Raw genomic sequence first — 21,730 nt, 5'->3', positions numbered from 1 at the left:
GCTGCCACTGAAGACCGTAGTGCTAACCTGTTCTTTCTTTGTCTTTACAGGTGCTGCTGAAGACTGGATTCCAGGATGGTAAGCCTTTGTTCCCTTAGGCCCAGGATCAGAAGCAGAAGACACCATGAGCGTTCTGCTGCAGAGAATGCAGAATAACGCAAAGCAAGATTCATCCATCGGGTGTGGTTTAAATAGCCTCCTGTAGTGCTTGGGTGTCTCCTTCCACAGCCTCGCCTAGGTGAGAAAAGAGTTCCTGCTTTCCAGAAGAGTTCCAGTGTTATGAACCTAGGGAGTGGCTCCTGCCCCACCCAACAGGAAAAGTAGTCCCAAACAGAAGAGGATCAGGGGTTCAACTGGCAGGTAAGTAAGCAGCATGGTCTGCTGCAGGTAAGTCCACCCAAGCATTATGAGCCCGGCGCTTCCAGCGCTGGGACTGGGCATCTCTGAGCCTGGTGCCACTGGCGCCAGGACAGGGTCCAAAAGGTCCCAATTGGGACTGGCTGGCACTCGGAACCGGGGTTATGGGTCTGCTTCCAAGGGAGTCGGGCAAGTCCTGATCTTTTGGAAGCAGAGATCATGGCACATGTCTTATAAATTCCTGATTGGACATTCCTTAATTTGGACTGTTTACCTTCACTGTCTGGGTTGCTACTGAACCACATTCAAACCCCTCTTAGAAGTATAGCCTTTCCTCCGCACACGTTAAGATAAAAGGCAAAGGAGATATCGCTTGACTGCATATTTTAACTTTTATGATTGTCTTGGCTCCTGGTGTGTGATTGCGTTGGCTCCCTGTGTTTAGAAGTGAGGCCTGAGTGGGTGTTTTACTCCTACTTCGCCTTGTATTCCTGTAGTGCAGAAGTCCATTCGTAACAGCCACCTAGTCCAGACTGCGCGTTTGAGGCAAATGAACCCAGGAATCGCCATCATGCTCCATGTTGGCTCCAAAGGTGGACCCTGCAGTGAAGTTCTCCTTGGCCATGTAAATCATGCGGTCCAGGAGGTGACGCAGTGGCCAAGCACACTCCACTCCGCAGAGCAGTAAAGAAAGTCTCAGGGTGCCAAAGTCTAAGCAACTCGGGTGTAGCCGGGAGCTTCGGTACACTGTCAGGAGATCCCTGAAGAACCTCAGCCTGCGCCCTCATCACTCTGATGCAATGCAGAAAGGACGGGGCTATGAGGCTGGATGTAGCATTGTTGAGAACAGCTGTGTCACCATAGTATTTCCTTTTGTGGTTAAAAGCAATCCTAATTGAGCTATCCTCTGTGAGCGGGTCCCTGTTGGTATCTCTAAAAATAAAATCGGTATCTCGTGTGAAGTATTGAGTTGAGGACTCTGGGCATAGCCCATCTCCTGTTAACCATTTCTTTATGCGGGTGCAGGGCTACTAACTGGGCAGCTAACTGTCCAGCTGGCCTGAGGTTGGAGGGTTCCCGTGGGGACTACTGTTCGTTTGGGGGTAGTAGAGCCCCTCCGTCCAGACCAGGGACAGAAATCTGGGGCTACATTTGTCAGTTTAACCAGTTTGTGCCCTAATAATTACAATTGATTTGGATACGTATTTCACATAACATAAACCAAATGGAAATCCTGATCACCCCACGCAATGACGGTGAACAGCAGACTTCACTCCCTTGGCCTCTAGAAATGTGTAAAATGGCAGAATCAACCATATTCTAAATACATCTGGGAATACTCATGGACAATAGACTCTAGCTACAGGCCAACACAGTAGGAATGAAATGCTTCAAACACCTATGCTCAATCGCATAGATCTGTTCATACCTAAGCGTCCCACACAGACCCTAGCCATAATCTCAGATACTGTTGTGAATAGATTATGCAAATAGCTTCTGCCTGAGAATACCAGACTACTGCAACAAGAAATCGCAGCACATACAAAACACAGCTGCAAGCATTTTACTAAAAATAAGTGGGAGCAAGCGCATCACCTGGAAGTAATCTGCATCACTAAGAGCATGGTTATGGACAGGAAGTTGAATTCCTACAACCCAGAATAGAAACGCCCCTCGGATATTGAGATAAAACAGCAATCTACTTGTACAATACAGGCACTGAGAAAACAAAGTACAGAGGTACTTCCTTCTCTAGCCTCATGGTAAACTGCATCTTGATTCCAAAAGGAATCCAATTGGGGAGTATTCCAATGTTGAAAGTTCACAAACTGTTTTTCTTAAGGGATTGTGAGTAAATGTATTATTATGGCACTTAAAGTTGCCGTCCAATTTTGTACATGTTGAATGGAACTTTGTTGGGTGATTGTAATCCAATTAAAGTAATGTATTTTCTATAAATTCTTGGAGCAAATGTACACTGCATTTACAAAAGACTGCATGACGTTTGTTTTCTTGCATTGATTAGACTGTTGCTTTGTGGGATCTCCGCAACCTGAAATTGAAACTCCATTCCTTTGAGTCGCACAAAGATGAAATCTTCCAGGTGAGCTGGAATTCCTGTGATTTGTTAATGGGCTTGTTTGATAGTTTACCTGTTTTCAACTTTCCTTCCTTTATTTTCAGTGTAAGCCCCAGTATATCGGTCATTGACTTGGTATCCTGGGTTCTTTTGGCATCTGTGACTTGAAAAAGACTACAAAAATATAGTTTTTTTTAAAACTTCTCGTCTGTTTTGGAGGCAATGGTCAATCCCGAAAATTGCCAGTGCTGGCAGTTTCTACTATTTACTTTGTAAGACAATTCACCTTTTGTGGAGTGTTAGAGGACCAGTGTCCCTATCTCTTCAGTATCTTGCAATGTTTCTGGTCTATTTGTGCACATGGCAGTGAACTGTTGTACACCACTGTAGAGGAGATCGTGGCAGTCATTTCAGTCTTGTCCAAAGGTAAAGTCCCAGGCCCTGACGGCCGAGTTCTACCAAGAATACACATCTGTGCTAGCCGCTATTCTATTGCTGGTGTGTGAGGAATACCTCTGTTTCCACATCCTGCTGGAATCTGAGAGGCTACAATCATTGTACTACTAAAACCGGACAAACCCAGCAATGAATGTGGCTCATACAGACTTCTCCTGTTGATGCCACACTTGGTCCATCCAGATCAGGCCGGATTCATCCCTAGTAGGTCCACTGCACTTTTTCAGGCGTTGTTCAATATAATGGCTAGAATAGACCCCGGGGCACAGGCGGTGGGTGTAACTATAGATGCCCAAAAAGCCTTTGATATGGTTGCCTGGGATTTGCTATTCGTAACCCTAGGAATGATGGGATTTGGACCCAATATGTTACGATACACTAAACTGTTGTACACACAACCACTTGCCAAGGTCCTTGTCAATTCATGTACATCCACAACATTCCAGCTTGGTAGGGGAACCAGGTAGGGATGCCCCTTCTCCCCCCATCCTCTTTGCCCTGCCCATCGAGCCAGTGGTAGAATACATCAGCAAACACCTCTGCCAACATGTAATCCAGTTAACCACTCCCCAAATCCCCCCTGATTATCTCTATGCAGACGATGTGATGCTATAAGTTAAAAAAGACCCCCTAGTCTACCTGGTACCAATCCTCCAAGACATCACCCGTATTGGCGAATTCACAGGGTTCACTATCAACTTCTCAAAATCAGAGATATTCCTGCTTACAAACACTCAAGACTGCCGGGGAGCTACATCTCTACGATGGTCTCCCCACCATATTAAATACTTTGGGGGCGGTGGTGTCGAGATCCCAGGCCTCTTTAATTATGTTACTCAGGTCATACACTTAATCTAAAACAAATAAATGTAAGTCCCTCCCATTGTCCCTGGGCGTTAAATTATCACTGACTAAGATGACACTACTCCCTAAGCTGCTATAGACATTCACTAATGTCCCCGTATGGCCAGAGAAGCCCTACTTGGCTAAAATACACGGACTGCTTGCGGAGTCCTATGGAATTCCGGTGCAGTCCGTAAAGTGGGCAGAGATTACGTACCCATACGAGCAAAGGGAATTTACCGCTTTGTACTGTACTGGACAACTGGTCTGGTATCCCATGACATTGCCCCCTCCAGCTAGAGATGTTAGCCGCATCCAAATCTGATCTAAAAATGCTAATACAGATGACTGCCCATTCGAACCGGTCGACTCCTCGCTGCGTCAATGGCATACAATGTTCGCACTCACGGGGACAGACAGACCCTACTACCGGTGGCTTCCCATGGGGTAATTCCCCAAGCTAAGACCAACATGGGACAGGGCAATCCAGACGAGGTGGGAAAAGCTAGGGTACAGCACATTAGCTGACATCTTTCCAGAGGGTGAATTTATTACACCCTCCACTTGGAAATCTGGACACGGGAGAGCAGGTGGCGATCGATTTCAATACTACAGGATACATTCGGCCAGATGGCCGTCCTACCCAGCTGAGCCTCCAGACTGCTTGCCTCGCCTATATTGCAAGTTCTGGGAACTGTAGACTCATCCTATCTGCACTTTATAAGATTCTGCTAGACACTACTTAACCCCTCCAGCTCACACGCACGTGAGGGATGATCCCGGGAGCTGGGCTTCGAGCTTACGGACGACCAATGGGGCTGCATGCACCTGCACACCAAGAAAATCTTAAACTTTAGATTTAAATTTCTACAATTTAAATTACTGAATAGGCTATACTATACGCCGGCCAGACTGTCCAAAAATGTCCCACTCAGAACTACATTGCTGCTCCAGATGCCGGCACACTCCGGCAGACCACCTACATATGTTTTCGGCATGCCCCGGTTAGGGGATTTCTTTGTCCAAGTCATAGGCACAATAACTGAAGTGTTGGACTATCTGCTGGAACAGGACCCACTTTGGCATCTGGCCAATTATCCGTAGCAAGACTCAACGAGCATTCGTGAATATAGCGTGCTTGTTTGCCAAGAGAACTATCCTGATAAAATGGAAGGACAACAATCCCTTCCCAACCCCCCAGTGTGAAAGATTAGTTGGTAGCGTTGACATGGGTTCAGGAATGCAAAGACTTGTCCGTCTCTACCCATCCTACCCTTTCCGGACCTCTGGATGCCTATGTAGGCTTACACTCTTACCTGTGTAAAGCTGCCACAACATTTTAGAACTGATATGAAAGGTATCAATCATTCACAATACTGTAACTACTGTATGGAAGATTAACTCTGTAACGTTCCTCATTTGCCTCTCCTATGTACACTGAGCTATGTAATGCAATGTTTATGTTCCTGTTGCATTTACTGCACCTGTTATTGCCTGTAATAAATAAAGGTTAAAAAAAAGTAGTAGGGGATTGTATTCGTAAAGAGCACAAAGGTTTGTCCACCCCAATGGATGCCTGGGATGGGATTCAAGCAACAGCTTAACTGCAACCCGCCGAAGCACAGGAACAACCAAGCTTGAACCAGGCAAGTATTGATCAGTTTGTGCTGAGCTGCTCTTACATTCCTTTGGCACACAAACTGCCATGTGAATTACTATTAGTCTGGCTCCAGTCTTCCCAAGTCCTTGTCATTTTCTTATAGTTCATAGGCCACCAGCTAATTTCACAAATACATTTAACGATTTTGCTCAATTGGTGGCAGATAGATCATTGAAACATCCTAAATTGGTTCTTTTGGGTGACTAATTTGCACCCAAGCAACCCTATAGACCTTATTCGCAAAACATTTTGTGGCCCTCTTGGGTGATTGTTCGTTTTTTTTTTTCTTGAGGAATCCCCTTCCAACTCACAACCGAGCGAATATGCTTCATCTTGTTTTCTGGTTTTAGTGAATTTAACACGTTTAAATCCCTTCCTGTTTCCTGGTACGATCACTACCTGCTTCCTCTATTCCATATGTGTTCAGACTGGTATTTATTTATATAGCACCTATATACAGGTAAGTGTTTCAAAGCGCTCATGGGGGTGGAGGGGGTATTGGTAGTCATTCAGAGCCCTTCAAATTCAGAGACGATAATAGTATGCACAGGCAGAGTAAGTGAGTACAAAATGAATAAGTTTGGGAGACAGCAAATGGGCCTTGCGGCGACTCTGCGATTTTAACAGTGCAATTAAGGGGTCAAGACAAGGGAGAACAGACATACGATTTTCAGACGTGGTGAATAACGATCGAGCAAGTGCAAAGATGGTTACAGCGAGGAGGGAATCAAGTGCACACGGACGATTGAGACTGGGGTAAGTGTAGAGAGCCACTCTTTAGGGTTAATTCCGCAAGTGCATTGAGTGTAGATGGGGTGTAGGGCCCTGTGGCAAGTGCGAAAGAGGACTGGCGGGGAACCAGTGAGATTTAAGTACACCCGACGGCCAGTCAGTGTGCTGTAAGGAACAGGATGGAGGGGGGGGTGGGGAACTGGGTTAGCAGGGTAGAGTTAGAGAGAGGAAGAGCAAAGTCTTGAGGAGTTTCCAGATTTTAAAGAGATCCAGCTCGAGACTGAGGTCGGCAGGGATCAGTATTTCCCTCAATCTCTGCTTGGAGAACCGGCTCACTTGCAAAAGGTTGGAGGGAGGTAGATGAGTGGAGGGCTTGTGAGGGATAGTATTTAGGTAGGCAGCGTTGCAGGTAGGTTGGTCCCAGGGCCCAGAAAACATTGTGAACAATGCAAAGGGTCTTGAATTTTATCCTTGCAGGCACAGGGAGCCAGTGGAGGGATTTCAGCGCTGCAGAGATGCAGTCCCTTTGCTTGAGGCCATGGAGAAATCAAACGGTTCTGTTCTGGATGAGTTGCAGAGGGCGCATGGCAGAAGGGAGGTTGAGGAAGGGTCTGTTGCAATAGTCCAGCCTGGAAAGAACCAGGGCTCTGGAGACAGTGAGCCTCTGGGGGAAGTGAGAAAAGATATTGTCCCACTGAGGAGGTGTAGCTGATAAACTTTTTAGAGATATCTGAAATGTGAGAGAAGGAGAGAGTGGAGTCAAAGATATCCCCCAGCTTTCTTGCTTCGCAGGTGGGTGCAGGCGCAGGGCCAAGGGAGGCCGACCAGATCAAGAGTGGGAAAGCGCAAGTGGGAAAACTGAAGCGGGGGTCCCAATGCGAACGATCTCAGTCTTAGTGGCGTTGAGGCAGAGGTTGTTTGCAGCCCACCATGACTGAATAGCAGACAGGTAGTCGGATAAGAAGAGGTGGCTGAGGGTAGCCTGAAAGATGGTTGCGTGTTATCCGCGTATCACTGCAAGTTAGGGGTGAAAGTGGCAATCGCATGTGCCAGGGCAGCCCTATAGACGTTGAGGAACCAGGGGGCTAAGTTAGATCCCTGGGGAACGCCACAGGTTGAGAGTGATAGTTGAGTGAAAGGCTCGAAGGGCAGTCTGAGAGGAAGGTTAACCATGCCAGAGCATGACCTGTGATTCCCAGGGTGTCCGGATACGTGCGATCAGGATGTCGTAGTTAACTGTGTCTAAGGCAGAGCAGTTGAGGAGAATGACGATGGAGCGGGTGTTGGTGTCAAGATTTGAGAGCAGGACTTCACGGGTGTTCAGAAGAGCAGTTTCCTGTGTGTAAACCCATTAAATCCTGGCAAACCCGCCAACGCTTGGCGAGCATTAACCCCTCTATCAACATGCTGATGCCTAAGTGCCTATGACACAAGTAGTAGTGGAACAAACTAAGATCCCTGTACTGCCCTACTTGAAGCTATGTAGAAAACTGTCAATGCTTTGGCTCCCATGCTCACTCTAAGCCTTCAGGATCTTGCATTTTGGTGACACTTGAAGTATTAACCAAGCCGAACACAAATGGCACTATTGACTTTGTGCTCTCTGCCAAAAAGATGTTTACACAAGCCCTTACAGAATAAACGGCTAAATCTGATTATTTCGCAGACTGAATTTTGACTGCTTCATACTTTGCTGAAGAACTCAGCTCCTGTACGACCTCTAGCAAAGGCTTTGCACAGGCAAGATCACTGTGACCTAATTGCTGCTTTTTTTTTAGGGATAATAAAAATCGACTAATCAGATCTGATATTCCAGATTCTTCAGATCCTGATATCTAATTTACAATGTTGAATCGGACCAGTGCTTTCTATTTTAATAAAGTGACGGACAGTTTGGTCTCAACTTTGCTATTGAGACTGAAGTCCGCCTCTCCCATTGATCCGATTCTTTTCTGGATCATTCAGCCCATTTCGGATAAGGAAATCACTTTTTATTGCTGCTTTGCAGCACACTTTCATGACCGGACTCATTCCAGGGTCCTCATTTCCTCATTGTTAAAGTAGGCACATCTTGACCCTGCTGTGGCGGAGAATTATTGACCTATTTATCTACTCCCGGTCCTTATGAAACTGATGGAGGCTATTGTGACCCCACAGTTCTCAGACGTTTTGTCCCCTCGACGCGCTCGTCCCCTCTTCCATTCAGCACATTCGTCTGTTCCACATGCTTCATCCATTCTAGCTTTTTCATCCACGCCATTCACTTTGTTCACTCCTCATGCATTATGTTCATTTCAGGAGTTTAAATCTCTTTAGTTTCCGTATGATTTACTCTTATTAACTACTTCACTGCTTTGATCTACTTGTTTCATTCTGTTTGTCCTTCTAGTTTAAATTGGGGGTTATTAGCTGTCAATTTCTCGCATCAGGTAGTTTGTTGGATTGGTGCCATTGAGATGCTGTTAGTCTGTTTGGGTTGGTTTTAGGGGAGTGATGGGTTAGAAGATTGGTAGTGTGCTAAGCAGTCATTGCATAGGTGTGGTCATATGCAAGATTACAATACAAAATTCCAGAAAGTCCGACTCCGCCTTGCCCATGTCTGAAGTTCATAAACCTGCAAGTACTTGTTGTGCTACAAAAAAAGTACACGTGCGATTATAAGCAATATAGCTGCAGCCACACAGTGGTTGCTTTAAAAACTGACATAGCATCAGTGTGGGGAAGGTCTAGAAATAGACGTGAGATGGGGAGTTGTAAAGCCTAGGAACCACCTCGAGTGAGCATAAAGTTAGATGCTAAATATTAGGCATACAAATTCAAGACTGTAACCAAAACATTCATGCTTGTTTCCAGGTTTGTGTGGATGTTTGTAAAAGACAATTTTACAAGCATGTATTTTGGGCTCATGCAAAGCTTTATAATACAAAGGAGAAACCAGATGTGATCTTTGAAGATCACATCAATTGGTATGGTGGTACTTGTATACCTCACTTGATGGAGACAAAAATAGAATAAGTCCCACTTTGCATAATACGCTTTACATTTTCTTTTTAAAAATTGTCATGTTGGGTTTTGTAATTTGTGTACTTTGCAAATCAGTTCTATAAATTGGGATTATTTTAGTTCATGGTAAGAACAGGAAAATAAAGACGTTTGTTAATTGCAGTGTGGGTGCAAATCCCAGCTTCACTGCTTTTGTGATCTTGGGCATCACATTTAAACTTGTATTTCCTAACATGTCAACATAGTAAGCCTATAAACCTTTCAGAAATTGTCATCCTTTATTCTCAGGGTATGATGTTCAAAAAAGCCTCGCTCATGGTTTTACTGCCTATCTGATTCCTTCCTCTATAATGGTGAGCATTGATGTAATGAACACCACTACCACTTGTCTCTTCGCTCTCCAATGACACTACCTCAAAATCATGTTTATTGAATTTATAAAGCGCTTTACAGACTAACAAGATACAAAATTTAAAGAAGCTTATTACAAACGTGAAACAAACCAGAAGTACATTATATGGAACAGTTTAGGGGAGGAGGGAGGGGGAAGGTTAAGGGTATGAGAATCAGGTTCGATGCTAGCAGGGTGGGAGACAGGGGGGCGGGGGCGGGGGGTGGAGAATCCCAGCTCGCCAGTGGGAGGAGGGGGAGGTGAGTGGATGGGGGTGGAGTAGGGTTTGGGGAGGGGGGGGTAAGGAGAGAGTCAGGGAGGGGAGTGGAGAAGGGATCTCAGGGAGGAGTGGAAGGATGAGTAGGTGGAGGAGCGGATGGGCAGAGGTAGTGTGTTCCAGTGGAGGGGGGGCGGGGGCGCGCGCGCCAGGAGTTGGAAGGAGCGGAAGCATGAGGCCGCGCAAGGGGCAGGGGGAACTGTGAGAAGGTAGAGATCGGCGGAGCGGAGAGAACGGGAGGGATGGTAAAATGAAGAGGGATTGGGGGGGGGCGAGGTCATGGAGAGATTTGTAGAGTAGACAGAGGAATTGAAATTTCAGTTGTGAGAGGAAGGGAAGCCAGCCGAGGTGAGAGAGAGGAAGAGATGGTCACGAGGACCGAGAAGACAGAGTACAGATGGAGGAGTGGTAGATGGATTTTAGGGGAGTCAGGTGAGAGGCTGGGAGACCAAAAAGAAGAGGAGCAGTAGAAAAGGCGGGAGAAAATAAGGGAGGAAATTAGGAGTTTAGAAGCGTGGAAGGTGAGGGAGGAGTGGATCTTGCGGATGTTGAACAGGTGGTGCCGACAGGCACGAGAGGTTAGGGAGATAAGGTTAGAAAAGGAGAGAGGAGTCCAGGTGGAGGCCAAGATTGCGGGCGTGGGATGAGATGGGGAGATTGGAAGGGGGAAAGTAGATGAAGGGGTGGGGGGTGGTTTTGAGGTCGTGTTAGGAGGGAAGAAATGTACTTCAGTCTTGTCAGTGTTGAGGGAAAGAACGTGGGAAGACATCCAGTTTTTTTGGCCGTGAGGCTGGAAGAAAGAGTGGTGGTCCGCAGTGGAGGAGGAGAGGAAGAGTTGGGTGTCATTGGCGTAGAAGTGGTGAGAGATGCCGAAGGAAGAGATGACCGGGGCGAGAAGGGAGGTATAGAGAGAAGAGAAAGGGTCCAAGTACAGAACCCTGAGGGACTCTGTAGCTCTGGGGGAGGCTGTCTGAGGTACGGCCACCCCTGGAGACCGTGAAAGATCAGTTGGAGAGGTAAGAGGAGAGCCAGGAGAGGGCAGTGCCTTTGAAGCCAAAGGAGGACAGAGTGCTGAGAAGTAAGGGGTGGTCAACAGTGTCGAAAGCAGCAGTGACGTCAAGGAGGATTAGAAGTGATGATTGTTTGGCGTAGCGTGCAGAGAGGAGGGAATTAAGTACGTGAGTGAGGGCAGTCTCAGTGGAGTGTTTAAGGCTGAACCGAGACTGAGAGGGGGGGAGGAGGCGAAAGATGAGAGTTGAGGATGCTAGGCGCTCAGTGAGTTTAGAGAGAGAAGGGAGATTGGTTGGAAGTTGGAGTTGGGAAGAGGGTTGGCAGAGGGCTTTTTCAGAATAGGGATGATGGTGGCGTGTTTGAAAGTTGAGGGAAAAGAGGCAGAGGAGAGACAGATGTTAAAGAAGGTGGTTGGGTAGGGAATAAGGAGGGGGGTAGACTTTGGGGATGAGGGAGGTGGGGCTAGGATCAGAGAGAGCAGCAGTGGGGTGCGTTTTGGACAGGAGAGGGGAGACACATGCTCGGGTGATAGGAAAGTGGACATAATAGCAGAGGTGGGAAAAGAGGGGTGGGGGAGGGGGGAAAAGGAGAGGTGAAGATGGTCTGGCGAAGAGAATTTTGGAAGAGAAGTTGGCAAAGTCAGAGGGAGAGAGGGAGGAGTTCGTTGAAGGGTCAGAAGTAGGAGGGGAGAGAAGACGAGAGAGGGTCTGGAAGATACGACGGGATGAGAAGCTTGTGAGTGGAGGAGGTTAGAGTAGGAGCGCTTGGCAGATGTAAGGCAAGAGTCGTAAAGAGTGATAAGAGAAGTATGAGGATTGGTTAGCCAGAGAAGGGTATTTGAGCCAGCGTCTTTCAAGGCGACGGAGGAGGCTACGTATTGACTGAAGGTGATGGGAGCGCCAGGGTTGGGAAGGTTTGCGAGAGGACGAGAAGGAAGTGAGAGGATAGAGTTGGTTGAGACTGGAGGATATAGAGGACAGGGAGGAAAGGGCGTCTGCAGAGGGGGATGAGAAGTGGGGGAGGGAGGAGGTGCAGGAGTCGAGGGAGAGAAGGGTTGAAATTGCAACAATCGCGATGTGAGGAGGGAGATGAGGGAGTGGTGGAGGACAGAGGAGGAAGGAGGGGTGAGGGAGGAGAGAAGGGTGTGATCAGAGATAGTTGGGGAGGGACGAAACAGGGAGGAAGAGTGAGATGAGGGGAAGATGAGATTGAGAGTGGAGCCAGAGGATTGTGGCGTGGGGGTGGGGGGGTTAGAAGTGGAGTAGGTAGGAGTCGAGTTAGGAGAGGGATGAGGTAGAGGGAGGTTGAAGTCGCCAAGGACAGGAGTAGGGGAGGTAGAAATGAGGGCGAGAAGATGGTCAAGGTCGTCATAGAAGGAAGAGAGGGGGCTAGGGGGTCTGTAGATGATTAAGGAGATGGCGTGAGGGTGAGTAAAGGAGTTATAGAGAAATTCAAAGGAGAAGGTGGGAAAAGGAATGGTGGCAGATGAGGAGATACATTTAGGGTGAAGGAGGAGGCTAACACCGCCTTCGCGACCGGAGGGGCGTGGGATGTGAGGAGAAAGAAGGGGTGGAGAGAGATGCAGGAAGAGTGGAGTTGAAGGGGGGGGAGGGGTCCAGGGAGGTAAAAGGGGGGCATGAGGGTGGGTGGGAGGAAAAGGAGGGGGAGGAGGGAGAGTGTGGGGGAGGGTGGTCAATGAAGGGAAGGGCAGATAGTTTGCATGTCGAGAGTAGGATGATAGCTGGTGGTCACTCGGCAGAGTAGCGACGATTGGAGGAAGTATAAGGAGCAGATAGGTAGAGATTGGGTGAGAGCGGCGAGGATGAGGCAGTACAGAGGGTAGGGAGCGTGGCATGGTACAATCACTCGTAACCAGTAGAGCAGGTAGGCTGGGTCGCTAGATGGTTTGCGACAGTGCAGGTGGTCCTTAGTGAGGAGGTGGGGTGAAGCGCTGGTGGAGCAGATGCAGTTAAAGGGGAGTGAGGGCAGTACGGCTACAGGTGAGTGGGTACAGCAGGCTGAGTAAGGGACAGTCAGAGGCTGAAGAGGGGCCAGGGATAGTGGGTCAGGGCAATCTGTTGTAGGAGGGAGGCACAGCACGGGGTGGGGGTTGTGGGGGGGAGAGATGCCAGGAGCTGCAGTATCAGTAGTAGGCATGGCCTCAGCAGGGGCCCCACAGATGTCAGGGGCTGGGGGCTGTGACTACTGGGCGCTGGAGTAGTCACTGGTGGTGAGTAGGTAGGAGGTGCTGGTAGGGGCAGGTGACTCACTGGGCCCAATGGGGGTAGCCCATAGTTAGGAAGATGCTCCGGTAGGCGCAACCGTGCCTGTAGAGCACCGAGCTGCCTCAGCCTGTGGTGCCGCACCAAGTATGATGCACCGGAAGGTAGCATTGGAGGGAGTGCTTGTCAAGACTCGGCACCCAGTGAGGATGACAGTAGAGATGTCCAGTGCTGCAGTTTAAGCGGCAGGCACAGCCTCGGCAGAGTGAAGTTCCGGATGGTGGTGGTGGATGGAGGCCTTGTAAAGATAGGGCGCCTGGAGAGAGTGACGGTGGGGGAGAAGTTAGGTGCTGCAGATCAGTGGTAGGTACGGCCTCTGCAGGGTAACGCGGGTGCCAGATGCTGAGGGCTGTGGCGGCTGAGCTCTGGAGGAGGCAGTTTCTGCAGGAGTGGGCGGAACAGGGAGCAGAGATGAGGGCTGGAGAGGAGGGGGTAGGCTTGAGTGTCTCGCTGCCAGTGGAAGGTGCAGCGTTACGGCACTCTTCAGGGAGAGATTAATGGAAGGATGCGGCTCCGGGAGGTCTTGAAGAGGCGGGTGCTTCACTGGTCCTTTTGGAGGTGGCCCGCAGCTTGGGTGCCGGACCTGCGGGTGCAGCCGAGGCAGTGAGGCACACTGCTGCCTCAGCCTGCAGGGCCGTGCCGTTCTGTGCTGTGCGTGTTGTGCCAGGAGGTGGTGGGAGGAGGCCTCTCTGACTTCCGTAGCGACACGGCTCCGCGAAGGTGGAACGTAGCAGCAGCTCTTCACGGACTGAGAGCTGCCTCAGCCCGTAGGGCAGCACCAGATGAGTACGGCTGAATGGTTCATCAGGATGAGTCCCTGTGGCGTGGCCCACAGCTTGGGAACAGGTCCGGTGAGCCCAGCCGCGCCAGTGAGGCTCACTGCTGCCTCAGCCTGCAGGGCCGTGCTGTGCGCATTGCGCCGGAGGAAGGTGGTAGGAGGAGGCCTCTATCTACTGTGGAGACACGGTGCCACGGTGGGTGGAGCGTTGCTGCAGCTCTTCGCGCTCCAAGCTGCCGGCTGCCTCGGCCTGTAGGGCAGCTCCAGGTGAGACGGGCTGGATGGGGGCGGTTGGAGGAGGGATTGTCGGGACAATGTACCTCAGCGAGTCTGGCACAGCAGCAGCGTTGCAGGAGCTCACTGCTCGACAGCCTCAGTTCGCAGGGCGCCTCCAGATGAGATGCGGTAGATGGTGGTGGAGGGAGGAGGCCTCGTGGGAGCACTGCCCCTCTTTTAATCTCTCTGGATATGGACACCTTCCTGGTAGTTTCTAATCTTCCCAAATTAATCTCTGGTATCCATTCTTGAGCACTTTTGCATTCTGTGACGCAGCTAATCCGGGTGATCGTTCTATTCTGGATTATGTAAAGTTTTTTAATATGAACTGTGTCCTGCATTTATGCAATGGCTGCTATTACCTTCCTTGTGGCTACTATTGATGGTGTCCTGTAACTATTCAAGAACACAAGTACCCTTGATGTGGCATGCTAATGGTGGCCTTGAAATACTACCTGTATAGCATTGAGTGCAGCAAGAAGGAAGAGAAGCAAGGGGGTTGGATTTGCATGGGGGGGGGGGGGGCTTAGCCAGTTCTCCAGCATGGGGTCTGCCATGGATTCACATGCTCATGAATATTCCCCGTCAGACTGGAAATCCTCGGTAAAGAAAAATCAGTATCAGTTTCGTTTCTGATTTGTCTTTCTTAGTAGTAACCAGTCACTGGTCTCTGGGTCATACTGCCATCTCCCTAAGTTTGCCCCTGGCAGCCATCCTCAGATTTTTACCGCACGTTCAAGTGTTGGGAGTCCTTGTGCTATAGCTCTCGCGCTTTTACTGGGTTTTTTTTCAGAGTTTAATCTTATTTTTTAAAATCGAGCCTCAAGCTCCACTGTTTCTACTTCCGATCAACGGGGACCCGTTTCGGAATTTTCTACGCTCCTCAAGGGCGAAGTTTTCATAGAGTTGCGCTTCTTGGAGGATTCCAGAAGTTCTGAGGCCTACCTCGTGGACATGGCCCAGGACCAAGGGATGCTTGACACCCGGATCCAAGCTGTTCAGCAACTGCCCTGGATGCAGATTACAGAATGTTTTAAAGCAGGATGAGCATTTGAGATGTCTCTACTGCCTTCACGAAGACAAGATGCACGTGGAAAAGGACTGTTTTGCAAGAACCTGTCGGAACGGACTATGAGGGATCGTCAGTCCCGCCTCGCCAGCTGGCTGGAGAAGGGCCCAGCTGGTGAGAAGTAGTAGTCCGAGCGGTCTTCTAAGTCCTGTGAGGGTGCCCTGGCGACGGGGGCCCAACAGAAGGCAAAGCACCAGGAGTCCGCCGGCACCGGGAGAGCCGAAGGGTCAGGCTCCTCGGCTGCCAGGCAGGGCGCACTTTTACCGACTCCAACCACGAGCCAACGCTCTGGCTCGGGGAAGAGAATCCGAGAACCCGGCTAAGCTTCTGGAGAGGCCCCAGTCGATACCGAAGGGATCAGCCGAGGGGGAGCGAGGCGGTGACCCCTACCCAAGGTGAAGGCCCCAAGTGGTGAAGGCCTTGATTCACCCGGTGAAGGCCTCTATCGAGGGAGTCGTGGCGGCCCTGGCGAAGCCTGTGGAGGTTAACCCAGTGTAAGCGACCTTGGGGCCCAGAGTTTCCCTGCTGCCACGGAGGGAATCCTCTTTTCAGCCCATCTATAAGACCCCAGTGGAAAAAGAGTGTGGGGGGGGGGTGGCGGACACAAATTCAGCCTCTGAGGAGGAACTGGTAGAAGTCGTGAAGGGCCTCAAGAGGTTGGAGGAGGTCCGGTCCCACGGGGGTACCCCGAGGAGGCGGATGAAGAGAGCGGCGGTGGTGCCGACTAGGCTCCCGTGGAGGAGCCACCATCGTGCCGTTGCAGCCAGTGCCCGAGCCTCAGGACAACTCGGTGGCCATTTTGATGGCAATCCAAACCTTATGCACAGAGATGAGGACGAGATTGACCCTAACCCCAACAGATGACCCAGCCGAACCGGGCCCGTCGGGAAGCCCTCTGAACAAGCGGAGGAGACCCCCCACACCCCCCCCCCCCCCCCCGGCCTTTCCAGCCCTCGTGGCCCGCTCAGCATTCATCTCCTTCCCCCCTGATCCTAGGGATGACACAGGAACAGATACGGCCGGTATGGGGACGCGTGATGACTGTGGTTACGACGGGATGGCCCTTCCATCACCTTTCCCTCGGGCATCCCCGCCCGACGAAATTGGCTCCTTCCACGCCATGATTGCCAGGGAAGCCGAGCTTTTTCAGCTCTGCCCTGAGGAACAGTTGAAGAAAGGACTTGCTCTCCTGAAGAACCCGTCCACGACGTCTGCCAAGAGTGATCGGTACGAGTAATAGTACCGGGTTCCCGATTCTACCCCTTTATGCCTTAGGGCACAGCCGACCCCCGGATTCAGTCATCTCGGGGGTGGCCAAGAAGGCGGCGGGGGCGTCGTCCTCAACTTCAATTTTCCCCTCCCACCCCCAACGGCGAGGGGGAAGAAGCTGGACGCCATGAGACGGCGAGTCATCTCGTCTGCGGCAGCGCCAATTAAGGCGGCCAACACCCTGGCGATTGTGGCCCGCTACGACAGGGAGCTGTGGTACAAGATCGCTCCCCTGCTGGACTTCTACCGGACGACAAGAGGTCGGAGGCCCTGGAGATCCTGCAGGAAGGTGAGGTGGCGTCGGACCACGCCATAACGGTGGCCACAGACATCGCGGACACCGGATTCTGCCAGTTGGGCAACAGCGTTTGCCTTAGACGGCGGGGATGGCTCAAGGCAACTGATTTCCGCCAGGACGTGCAAACCAGACTTTTGGACATGCCCTTCGACGGGAACAACCTGTTTGGGAAAACAGTGGATGAGTCACTTCAGGCCATCAAGACCGACAGACGGCTCGGGCCTTGGGAGTGTTGCAGCAACGACGGCCGCCCTTTCAGAACGCCGGAGGCAGACTGGGTGCTTCCAAGGGATCCGGCGGCGGCTCCTCGACGTACCGCCAGGCAGCCCGCTGCTCGTTGCGGGAGGCCTACAGAGGACGCGGCAAGTCAGGAGGATCTTGTTGTCGCCAAGGCGGCAAGTCCGCAGCATTGGGCACCCACCTGAGCACCCCGGTGGGAGGCCGGCTGGTAAAGTTCGTCAGCGTGTGGGAGTCCTCTCCATCGACCGTTGGGTGCTGGATGCCCTGGCCCACGGGCACACTCTCGAATTTCTAAGGAAGTGCCCCTGCATTCCTCCCGTGGCCAGGAAGGAAAATCGCGTCCCTCAACTGCTGTTAGAAGTAAGGGCGATGCTCAAGAAAGGTGCCATTGAGCTCGTCCCCAAAAGGCTCTGGGGCATACTCAACGTACTTCCTCGTCAGAAAGAAGACAGGCGGTTGGCACCCCATCCTGGACCTGTGGCGGTTAAATACATCAATGCGCAAAAGTTCAGGATGGTCAACCTCCAGCACGTGCTGGGACAGCTGGAGGAGGGGGACTTCCTATCGTCGCTGGACTTGGAGGATGCTTTCTTCCACATCCCCATTCTAAAAGGACACCGAAATTTTCTCGGCTTCGTAACAAGGGCAGCACTACCAATTCAAGGCCCTGCCATTCGGTCTGAAGTCGGCACCTCGGGTGTTTACCAAGTGCCTCGCACCAGTGGTGGCATGGCTGCACCTGCAGGGGATCCACGTCTACCCTTACCTGGACGATTGGCTCATCCGAGCAAGGACAAGAGAACTCACTGTCGAACACACAGCGGAGACTGTCCAACTTCTCACGGACCTGGGATTCTCAATCTACTCGAAATCCCACCTGGTCCCGTTGCAGGTGCCACTGTTTCTGGGAGCCAAACTCTCTACAGTGGCGCGATTGGCCTCGCCATCGAAGGAAAGGACGAAGGCCATCTTGGGCAAGCTGCAATGCCTGCTGGCCACGATGTGGCCAGTGTGAGATCCATCAAGGCCGTGATTGGAATGACGTCCTCATGCATCTACCTGGTGCACCTGTGCAGGCTACGGATGCGTCCTCTACAAGAGTTCCTCGACACCCGTTGGATACAAGCGATGGGCAGCTTCAAAGACAGGATCTCGCTCATCAAGGCTTTCCGCCAAGTGATCCGATGGTGGGGCACCCGTGCACATCTCGCGACGGGCAAGGACTTTCAGACCCCGGTACATCAGGAGACAGTGATGACGGATGCCTCCTTGGAGGGATGGGGAGCATACATCGGAGATCTTCACGCAAGAGGCCTTTGGCTCCCGGAGGAGAGGTCACTCCTCATCCTGGAGCTCAGAGCAGTGTTGTGGGCCCTCGGGTAGTTTCTCCCGTCCCTCAACGGCAAGGTGGTGAGGATCTTCACCGACCACACCACCACGATGTTCTACATCTGGAAGCAGGGAGGCACCAGATCCCCAGCCCTGTCCAAGGAGGCCCAGGATCTGTGACACTGGGCCGTCGCCCAGGGGATGTTTATGGTGCCCTTCCATCTAGCAGGAATAAAGAAAGTCATCGCCGACTCACTCAGCAGGGAGCTGCGCTTGTGCCAAGAGTGGGAGCAGCGCCAGGATCAGGTGGATCGACTTTTCCAACGATGGGGCAAATCCCAGATCGACCTGTGTGCAACGGCGAAGAACTACAAGTGCCAGAGGTTCGCCATCAGATTTCCCCAGCCGAGGAGCATGGGCGAAAGCTTTCTCGTTCCACTGGGACGGCCTGTTCCTGTATGCGTTCCCTCTGTTGCCGTTGCTGCTCCGACTCATCAACCAACTCAAGAGGTCCTGGTGCAGGATGATCCTCGTCGCACCGGTGTGGCCGAGACCGATCTGGTTCCCGGACCTTCTGGACTTGTCAGCGTCCCCCCGAGTCAGACTGTCGATGGACGCAGATCTTCTCTCCAGAGAAGGAGGCGCCATCCTCTTGCAGGCCTGGCTCCTGCAGCACTAGGAGGGTATGATATCCCGGCGGACTGCAAGGAGGTGCTTGCAAAGGCCAGGGCGTCCTCAACTCTCAAGTGCTACGGACACAAGTGGAAGAGGTTATCTGTCTGGTGCCGTGCACAGAAGAGTAACCCTCTGCGAATTACGGCCCCTCAAGTGCTGCCATACCTGCTGTCGCTGGCCAAGGATGGGTTAGCTCACACTTCCATTAAGATCCATCTTGCAGCGATTTCACGTTACGCCAGAACTACGGTACGGTCATCCGTGTGTTCTCTTCGCCTGGTGAAGATATTTATGAAGGGACTGCTCCGATCGTTCCCGCCGGTGAAGGCTCCAGTGTGGGAGATCAACGTGGTGCTGACCAGGCTCATGGGGCCGCCATTTGAGCCTCTGCATTCGGCACCATTGGAATTTCTGTCATGGAAAACGGCGTTCCTTGTGGCCATCACCTCCGCACGACGAGTGGGAGAGATTCAGGCCATATCCTGCAAGCCTCCATACTTGACTTTCCACGAGACGAGGGTGGTGCTGAGAATGCGCCCCTCCTTCATGCCCAAGGTGCCATCGGACTTCCACCTCAACGAGCCCTTGGTGTTGCCAGTTTTCTTCCCGTCTCCTTCGTCGCCGGCTGAGAGGACTTTGCACTGGCTGGATGTAGCTAGAGTCCTGAAGTTCTAAGAGGACCGCAAAGTTTTCGGAAGACGTGTCAGCTTTTTGTGAACTTTGGGCCTGTGAATCAAGGGAAGGCCCTCTCGAAGGCTTCTATTTCCAGATGGCTCTCCGGCTGCATCATGCACTGCCATCGGTTGGCAAACCGACTGTTGCCCGGCCGTCCGAGAGCCAATTCGACCAGAGCGATCGCTGCTACTATGGCGTTCTTGTCTGGTGTGCCCTTGCTGGACATCTGCAGGGCTGCGACGTGGAGGTCGACGCACACCTTCAAGAGATTCTACTGCGTCGACCGGGATTCCAGGGAGGAGTCAAGGGTCGGCCAAGCAGTGCTGCGCAACCTGTTCTCCTGAAGGTGGGCCTGGTAAGGAGGCAAGAGTTGCTTAATGTCGAGTTTATTTAATGCTTAATGTTGAGCCTTGCCACCTCCCGTGGTTGTGCATGTGTATACTGCTATGTATTCTTGTATTCATGAGCATGTGAATCCATGCCAGACCCCATGCTGGAGAAGTTACTTACCTGTAACTGTTCTCCAGCATGGGTCTGGCATGGATTCACATGCAAACCCTCCCTCCTACACCTGCAGCTCTTCATTTGGTCATACTGCCACTTTGTGTGCTACCAAATCTGAGGATGGCTGCCAGGGGCGGAGTTTAGGGAGAGGGCAGTCATTGGCTGGGGGCAGTATGACCCAGAGACCAGTGATTGGTTACTACTAAGAAAGACAGATCAGAAACTAAACTGATACTACTTTTTACTGAGGATTCCCAGCCTGACAACCGGGAATATTCATGAGCATGTGAATCCATGCCAGACCCATGCTGGTGAACAGTTACAGGTAAGTAAGTTGTTCCATGTTCTGCATCCCTTCATTTCTTTTTAGTCGGTAGAGGGGCGCCCCAAAGGTATTGGGCCCCAAGTGCTTAAGATCGCCCTGCCCAATGGATTATTTCAGATCGTTGGCTTTTACTGATTTGATTTAAATTTCCACTAGTCTGCGTCTGCTTGCTTTTGGGAGCTTTTTTTTGTTGTCCTGGTGCTGTTCAGGCTTGTGTGGTTGCTGACCTGTGGACATAACCTCCAGACCAACTTTGTTTCCACTTGTTCCGATTTGAGACCAATCTCTGGGAACTGGGTGTAGGAGCCCTTCCTTACAAACTGTTAGGCAGTTGTGCCATCCTCTGAGAGCCCTTGCCCTAATGGGGAGGCTAACACTTGAAAAGAATGAAAACCTAACCACTAGCGAAGGTGTTATGAAATATTTTTTTTTGTTGCTACTTTTCACCCATACACCTCTATCGGAAACACTTGTTTGCTTGACTTTGTTTGCTGACTTGACATTTTGGCGCTGAAGCCTTCTGATTTACTCCCTTGCTTAGTGCTCATTTTTATAGGGAAACTGTTCAGTGCATCAGACTATCAGTACTGAGAGACTCTCTCATTCGTGGATTTCTTGCATTTTAGGAAGAGTGGTTAGGATACTTTGTAGCCCAACATTTCCTTTTCTAATTTTGTGGTTACAAATACAATGTGTCCAGGATGGGATGATGGCCTCAGATTTCTTTCTATTAACTTTTCACTCATGCACATTTCATTTAACCACTTAATGCCTCTAAAAGTACCTAATACTCTAAAATTGCAGTGCCATGAGATGTTTGCCTGTCATTTGGTAATTCTGTTCTTCAGCCATCTTCCTGCGCTCACGGGTCCTGAATAGGCATATATCTAAAGCCCTTTCCTGTGCAAAGTGGTGGTCCGAGTGTAGCCGGATGTAGAGGTTGGTACTGCTTGGTCCCATTCCACGATCAGGTTGGTGTCTGTTGCTGGGAGAAATGTTTGGCAACTGGCTGGCCATGATTGGACTGCTCCTCCCAGTTTGAATGGTGCTGGTCCTTACCCTTGGTGGACCTGGTGACGACTAGTCTAAGTCCTGTATCATAGGGGACTCCTGCAGCCATTCGAGAGATCATTGGAGCCAACATTCCTACGAAGAAATTCAGCCCACAGAAGACCAAAAGAGGACCATTGCAGCTGATGA

General features: G+C 50.9%; 1 protein-coding gene across 1 annotated transcript in view; it reads left to right on the top strand.

Moving 5' to 3' along the window:
• The window catches only part of RBBP7 (RB binding protein 7, chromatin remodeling factor), a 562,467-nt gene that overhangs the window by 328,987 nt on the left and 211,750 nt on the right, over window positions 1–21,730 (top strand). The window contains exon 8 of the mRNA XM_069636807.1: window positions 2,384–2,461. Coding sequence (XP_069492908.1) covers window positions 2,384–2,461 — 78 coding nt within the window. The remainder of the gene's footprint in view (window positions 1–2,383; window positions 2,462–21,730) is intronic.

This window comes from Ambystoma mexicanum, chromosome 7p, assembly GCF_040938575.1.
Source record: "Ambystoma mexicanum isolate Mex_15411 chromosome 7p, UKY_AmexF1_1, whole genome shotgun sequence".
Taxonomy (NCBI): domain Eukaryota; kingdom Metazoa; phylum Chordata; class Amphibia; order Caudata; family Ambystomatidae; genus Ambystoma; species Ambystoma mexicanum.
This window is presented reverse-complemented; position numbering and strand designations above follow the sequence as displayed.